Here is a 7,931-nt window from a genome sequence, read left to right on the forward strand (position 1 = left end):
TTTGTGAATTGAATTAGGTTCACTTGATAAGTATTTACTAAATCTGTTTTTCTTAAGAAATTCAGTTCATTTCTTAGTTTAATTGAGTTCATTTGCATGCAAAAATGAATTAAAATGTACTTTTCTTACTGGTTGAATGTTTATCAATTTTTTTTCAAATCTGAACCGAATTCGATTCGTTTGTAATCTGAACCAAATTTGGTTTATTTTTAGATCCAAATAAACCTCAACTAAAAGGAGATAAAGAAAAAATGCAACAACAATAACAACAGTAAAAGAATGATGATCGAGAAAAACACGCGAAGAAGAAGAATGAACTTGAAAAAAAAAGAAGGAAGACGAAGAAGAAGGAGGAAGTACGCGAAAAAGAAAAAGAAATGTGAAGACAAGGAAAGAGGAAAGCGAAGAAAAAGAAGGAAGAAGAAGAAAAACGAAGTATTTATGATATGGTGATTCAGTTACATGCTATTACGTAAAGTCGTAAACAAAGTATTTGATTTTAGAACGTCATGGGAGACCAAACAAATAGCTGAGTGGCTATGAAAGAGAGACCTAGAAAAATATATCTCCCCAAATGCCGTTGCCACTGTTTTTGGTTTTCATAATAGTTTTAGGAGCTATTTATGGGAATCAAGGTACTAATACATCATTTTTCAGTCAACAAGAGAAGACTGCAAATCAGAAAGTCCTGTTTTCTGAATGAACAAACGGAAAAGAAAAAGATTTGACAAAGAAAAAATAGGGAGAGAGAGGAAGAATAGAAAGTTATCGCAAGGATAGTACAATAGTGAACCAACCACCCAATTATTTTGAAGGAAATATGTGATGATTTACAGTGCAAAACACCCCCTCCTCCAACTTGACGCCTCTTACTTATTATGCTGCTTTTGCTTGCTGAAAATAAATCACAAAGAAAACATTTTTGTCAAAAAAATATAATATTGTTTTATATAGTAATTATAGAAGAGCAATGCTAGGGGCCAGCAATATTTGTGATTAGTAGCCATCGACTAGCCATCAATGATGATTTGATGGTGTGAGATTTCATCCAATGGCTCACTTTTCTCTGCTGGTTATATGCTGGCCAAAATGCAATAAAATTGCTGGCTCCCTAGACTTTTCCATTATAGAAATTTAAAAGAATACTTACTCTCTTCTCTTCCTCCATCCTGGCTTTGATGAACGAGTAGAGTGCAACTCCAGCAATTGCAATGCATGTTCCTATGCCAGTTTGGGTTGAAATCTTGTTACCTGTGTGTGAAGCAATATAATTATATTAGCCAGTTAGAATGTTAAGATTGTTACCAATATAAATCAGACATTAACAGTGGAATTGAACATCGAGAATGGGAGAAAAAATATGTGAACTTACCAAAGACAATGATTGAAAATCCAATAACAAATACACGTTTGAGTACGTTGCCAACTGCATGAGTGAGAGGTGCCACTCTCTCCAGTGTGTTGGTGGCCACCTGCATGGTCGGTCATGCAATAATGTTATTGTTATGTTATCAATGACACTCCACACACAACAATTAAACAAGAGTTTCTCCTATCCAAAAGGAATGTAATGTAATGACATGACTAATAATTAAGAACTCATCAAAATTTACCTGATTGTAGAGGTGATAAAACATACCAACCCAGAAGAGGTCTGAGACGAACTTGACCAATCCTACTTTAGCAATTGCATCATTGAATCCATGCTTCATCAGTGCAGGCCCTTCCAGCTGTGATAACATCAGTTCCAACGAACAATAACAGCGATTAATAAATGAATAAATAATTAGGGATATGTCATTCGGAAAACAAAAGTGATTTTCACTCACAATAACAGCGGGTGGTATGCAGACAATTAGAGCAATGATGGAAATGTAGGCGTAGATATTAGTACTGTCCATATCAGTCTGCACAAAAAATTATCAAGTAATGACATTGAATTCATCAAGAACAGAATGAGTTAAGAGGGATAAGGTTGAAAGATAACCATGGCTTTCTTGGAATAGATACTCCGGTATGTAAAGGAAATGTTTGAAATCATTGCACTGATGAATCCGGTCCAGTTGAATGAGAGTTCGGTCAATGACGCCATTGACACACCTGCATTACATAACATGCAAAACTAATTAATCCAAATGCAGGAACACTTAAAATCAGTGGAGTTAACAAATGAGAAGACGTACCAATAACAACGGGAGCCAGTGAGAGCCAGAGAGTAATTGGTATTGATTGGCCAAGTATGAACTGTGAAGCAGCAGCATTGAAGAATGGCTCAAGAGCTGAAACAAATATTCTATCAATGTCAGCTAGCAAGATACAGTTTCAACCTTGAAGGATAAAAGAAAATCGACACAGTCACCTTTAATGGTATGTGTGAACGAAACAGCCACCGCTGCAAATGAGACATTGCTGGTAACGTGGCCTAATGCGTGACACACGGCCACAGGGATCAACAACTTGAGCAGGTTCGAGTCCATAGGCTACACAAAAATACTTATTAATTATAAACAGCAATGGGCTTTAAATATTGCAAAACAATTTGGGCTCGATCATAATTTATACTTACAGCGCGCTTAGGAAGGCCCACGGTCCAGCTCACCAAACAGTACACCACACCCACGAACAAATGAATAACCGACACGAAGCTGCACAAACAACCATAAATAAAGATTAATTTTAATCAACATAAAATATCTGCGTAAACGATGAAAGAGAGAGATTAATAATAAGCCTCGAGCGGTAAATGAAACAGTGAATAAATGTTTCACGTATAATCCCAATTAAGACATGAAAATGTGCTATCCATGAACTTACTATGGGTAGGGGAAGTAATTGTAGATCTTCTTGTTGAGGATGTTGAAAATCACATTCAAGAAGTACCTGCATCGAGAATAGAAAGAGAGCAGAAGCAAGAGGACGAAGAAGTAATTTCAGTACTCATCAAAGTGATCAGTGATCACGCACGCACATGTACCAACCACGTAACGGAAAGGAAGACAGTCAGACACGACAAAAAACACAGTCGCGGGTGGAAGCGCAGTCACGCCACTTACCACATGAAGAAGAAAAACCCGGTTACAAGTGCTGGGTACTTGTCGAAGAACCCAACCTTCGCTTCCCTGTAACAACAGAAAACACACTAATGAGGACACTGAGTTGGCCGAGTTAACCGATTCAGAACGGAGGAAACGGACCTCACCCGGCGGAATCACTCCCCTCGGCCGGCGAGGAGGCGGCGGCCAGACACGGCCGAAGAAGCACGGCAGGCCCCTCTTTCTTCAGCACCGGCGACAACAGCTCCGGGCGCAGCTGTCTCCCCCATATGAGGTTCCCACCGTCAGCCACGGAGCCGGTCGCCTTCACAGCTGGCACAAAGGATGCATTGGCGGCGGATTCACGGCGCGGTAGCCTGCGGAGGTGAGGGAGGGAGGTGGCGGCACGTGACAACACTCGCGACTCCATCACGGTGAAGAAGACAAGAGAAAGAGAGAGAGAGTGAGTGATATGATATGTATGCTGATGTTTGGCTCCGTTTTAGTAGGTATGGCTGTGGTTTAACCGCTTGTGTTTGGATTTTTGATCTGGTGCTTCGCGGGGAATTGTGCTTGATGGAGTTGAGGCCGTTGATGTGAGGGGTGAAGGGTTGTGGTGTGAGTGAAGAGAGGAAGTGGATAGGTGGGACCCCCTTATCTGTTAGAAGGGAGATTTGTGTCCAAGGTGGAATGGATGATTGGTGGAGATTTTGGTGTGTATTGCTTTTTCATCTATGAAGGACCTTATCGTCATATCGTTTCTTCTTTCACTCCTCGCCTTATACTATCATACAGGTCATCGTTCCCCATTCTGGGGTGGTTATTGTCGTTGTAATTAAATTTAAATGTCACGGAAAATACCACATTTTCTCAACAGAAAGGCAATTGCATTTCTTTTTTACTTACTTTTCTACAACCCAAAAGCGGGGATGACTAGTTGATTACCTCTTCAATCTATTTAGAAAAAAGAGTTCAATCAGAAATCAAATATTTTTCAATTAATATTTAATAATAACAATTTTTATTTTCTTAATTCAAAATCTTAAATGATAAAGTTTAAATTTTAAATTTTAAATATTAAATATTCTAAAAATAAGAGTTAATAAATAATTTTGCAATAAAAAAATTAATATTAACTAGAAGTGTTTAAATCTAGACCTATTTAAATTAAATGCTCATTCAATCCAATCTAAACTGAAAATCGATTAAAATTGTATTAATTTTGATTTGATTAGATTCTATTTTTTTGCAAATCATATACATCGGATTAGATTTATTATATTTATAATTTTACTTATAATATATTCAATTTCTAATATATTTTTATATTATTCATATATTATTATTGTTTAATAAATATTTTATGTTCAAAACGAGATTTATTTATTTATTTTAATTAACCTATAATTTTTTTATAGTTATGTTATGTTAGTTTTTTAAAATATTGTTAATATTTATTATGTTATTGTTGGTTATTTAAAATTTAATGTTAAAACTTTTTATTTATATTTAATTTTTTAATTTACAAAATTACAAATTCAATCCAATTCAAACCATTTGAAATTGAATTAATTTTTTTTTAAAAATATCTAATCCAAACTACACTACAAGTAAAATTAAAATTTGGATTGGATAAATTTTTTACTTAAAAACTAATTCAAACTGCACAACAAACACTCCTAATATTAACCCATAATTTTTTTGAACAATCTAAACAACCACCAATTAAACTAAAATACACTCCACAACTAAACTACTCATTTAAATCTTAATATTAGAATAATTATTCGTCTAGTTATTCTAATAAAATGAATATCCGATATATCAATTGTTCATATTATTTAATATTTTTATTATCTACTTGTACTTTTCTAAAATTAATTCCTATACTCATTCATGGAAAAGCAGTCGAGCCTATAAGTTTTGCTAATCATGCTTTTAAGGCATTACTAATCCCTCTTATTCTGCTTTATGTTGACTTGTATTAAAAATACATATATTTCACTTTATAATTGTATTTGCAATAAACAAATATTAATAAATTAATATTATAAGAAAACTTTTATGCAATCAAGCGATTATAAAATTTCATCATGTTCACTGTTTTGGTGAAATATGATTAAATTCCAAAAAAAAAAATCATGTGGACACAGCATCGTTACTCTTATACAAGTGGTGGAACTTTGTGGTTCGATTGCGTTACATGGACCACACGTAGTGGATGATTGATCATAAAATTTCATAACATCTTAGTATAATTTGGATGCTTCTGCATTACAGTGAATAAAAAACTTTTTTTCTTGACATTCTAAAACTTGGATTATCTTTTTCTCGTTATATATATATATTTTCTTTTTGGATAAAATAGAAACGTCAAAAATATATATTTATAATTTATATAAATATAATTAATTTTAGTGATTAATTTTAGAAAAAAGTTTAGGCTGCACGAATTTTATCGCCAATGAAATTTTTCTGGGATAATATCAGCTTCTATGTCTTTTTAGGCTGCATCAAGAGGTTTAAGAGAAAACCTGAAAGTAAATAATTTGATCTCACAAAAATATAAATATGAATTAAGTGCTCAACAACATAAAGTGTAAATTGAAATTTCGGAAATATTGATCTCAACGTGAGAATCAATTAAACCTGTCAACGAGCTATAGACATATTTTTTTTTTCATACTTAAAAGTAGCATTTGATGGAGAAATAGAGATTGAAAAAAATTTTAATATTTTATTTGGTACAAAGTGGGAGATAAAAATTGAAACAAGAATGAAATTCTAATTTAATTTGCACAAAAGATAAAATTGAAATTAATTAATTGAAATGAAGATATTTTAGGTATAAAATGTTATTAAAATTTCAGTCTTTATCTCTAAAAATTTTAATTCCCTGTGTCCCTACTTTTTAGAGGTACTGAAATATTGAAATTTTGGGGACAGAGACAAAAATTTTAATATTGAACCAACAAACATGATATTGAGTCTTAATCTCTTCGTGTTGATCTTAGTACCTCAAAACAAACGCTACCTAAAATACCACATATTCCAGCCTCGTTTCAAACTTTGGAAAAAAAATAATAAGGGATCACCTAACCAACATTTGATACATCAAATCTCTCCAACTCAAGCTAAAAAGAGTTTTGAAAATGGATGTATGCAGTAAGCTTTAAGAGAAAAGAACAAAAAGAGAGAGAAACGTCATTTAACTAATCTGCCCAGTATTGAAATAATGGTGAATATCTAGAAAAAGTGTATTTTAACAGATTGCAGAATATATATAATATGGAAGCTTTAGAATATGCCATGCCACTAACAATAATAATCATCACGGAAACTTTTTGTACATTAATCGTTAGTTAGGTCCACACGTGAGTTTTTGAATTGAATGATGTTAAGTTTTTGAGAGTGGGAATCCAATTCCATATCGCTGTGTAGGAAATGCAACAAAGAGCGTGCTGCAGAGCACTCCAATACCCACCGGCAACGCCGTGAGCATCTGCTGCGCCTCATCCGACGGCGAAGGGAAGAAGCAATTCACCACATTCTGATCGAACAGCGCAATGGCGGTGAAAACCAGAACTGACATCACAGCGTGCACAAAATCAATGAACCTGAGCCTATACTTTGCATCAAGTTCAGGTGGGAGTGTGGTTGATCCATCAATAACCCACAGTCCCTTAAATGTGGCAAAACCGTGACATACATTCCCCTTACTGTCCCTGAAGCTATCAGTGAAGCTTAGAAGGAAGCATGAGAAAGCAGAGAGGGATAATAGTGTGTAAGTCATGAATTTGTTGACAGAGTCGCAGTTTCCTTGGTTTGTGAAGATTGGAGAGAGGAGTTGGAAGGATAGGACAGTGCCGGTTGGAAGAAGATTCGCCAAATGTGCCGTGCTTTGAAATGTTTGGCTTATGGCTCTTTGAACCATGCTCCTCTCTGCTTCTGGAACCTCTCTATTGTGATCAAGGAGTGGCAGCTTTTGTTCATCATCATTAATACGATCCATACTAATTGTTCATAAAATAATCATGCGTTAATTTGCTCTATATAGTTGCCCATGGAGCAATTGAAGACTTGCAAGAAACATAAACTGAAAACTTGAAGAATCTGCTTTTAACTTGTTTTGGGGGTTTCTAGTTTTCTTTGATCATCAGGGCCGAAAGTTAGTTAGTTATGAGAGAGATTTGTTATTTGGGGGAGGTATGATTTTTGTTTTATTGCCTTGTAAAGCATGCATGACAGTTATGAACCTAAAAGCTTGCGCAATATTAAAGATACAGAAATAAGAGAGATAATGCGTGGGATTTCAATTATCAATTAACTTGTCATGGATGTGGTAAAGTTTGGTGTCATAGGAAAATGTTTTCCGGGGACGCAATGCCTTCAAGCTTTGATTTTGCATAGGTTAGCAGTTTTACTATGTAAGCACATGATGCTATGTTTGCCCACCAGCTCCGTTTCTATGGATGAATATAGTTACACAATGTTATAGTTTTCTGATTTGGTCTTTTAATTTGCTCCATTTTTTTTTTTATAGTATCTCCCAATTCAATACAATTAGTCGAATAGACAGGACCAACTAGCATGGGAGAACATATATGGACCTTATTGGTTTTGGTCTTAACAATACATCGCAGAGGAATGTTTAAACTTTGAAAGCCTTATGCCCAAAGGCCCAACAGGAGGAACACTCTGGGCTTATGAACGCATACTGGGTTTTTCTTAAGGACGCGGTAGGAACTACAAGAAATGTATTTTGAGGCCCATTAAGCTTATTCATTAAGTGTATATTCGCCTTCAAAACATTAAAAAAAATTATCCTCCAAAGAAGATAACACATAATGATCCCATATATGTTCTATTTAATAAAATGATCCTTGACAAAAAAAAAAA

At 34.6% G+C, this 7,931-nt stretch overlaps 2 protein-coding genes across 2 annotated transcripts; both read right to left on the bottom strand.

Moving 5' to 3' along the window:
* Positions 1 to 438: 438 nt before the first annotated feature.
* Positions 439 to 3,566, bottom strand: LOC107480766 (triose phosphate/phosphate translocator, chloroplastic). The gene is made up of 12 exons (XM_016100935.3): positions 3,200 to 3,566; positions 3,054 to 3,119; positions 2,815 to 2,880; positions 2,567 to 2,645; positions 2,360 to 2,480; positions 2,184 to 2,279; positions 1,988 to 2,100; positions 1,830 to 1,907; positions 1,614 to 1,730; positions 1,373 to 1,472; positions 1,151 to 1,251; positions 439 to 894 (listed from the first exon to the last, which is right to left on the bottom strand). The coding sequence occupies exons 1-12, from the start codon at positions 3,460 to 3,462 to the stop codon at positions 877 to 879; spliced, it is 1,218 nt and encodes a 405-aa protein (XP_015956421.1). The 5' UTR covers positions 3,463 to 3,566; the 3' UTR covers positions 439 to 876.
* A 2,691-nt stretch (positions 3,567 to 6,257) lies between these two features.
* On the bottom strand, positions 6,258 to 7,221 carry LOC107480717 (protein DMP4). Its single transcript, XM_016100879.3, has one exon. The coding sequence runs from the start codon at positions 7,042 to 7,044 to the stop codon at positions 6,430 to 6,432; it is 615 nt and encodes a 204-aa protein (XP_015956365.1). The 5' UTR covers positions 7,045 to 7,221; the 3' UTR covers positions 6,258 to 6,429.
* Between the last annotated feature and the right edge of the window lie 710 nt (positions 7,222 to 7,931).

The sequence above is a fragment of the Arachis duranensis genome, chromosome 3 (genome assembly GCF_000817695.3).
Source record: "Arachis duranensis cultivar V14167 chromosome 3, aradu.V14167.gnm2.J7QH, whole genome shotgun sequence".
Lineage (NCBI taxonomy): Eukaryota > Viridiplantae > Streptophyta > Magnoliopsida > Fabales > Fabaceae > Arachis > Arachis duranensis.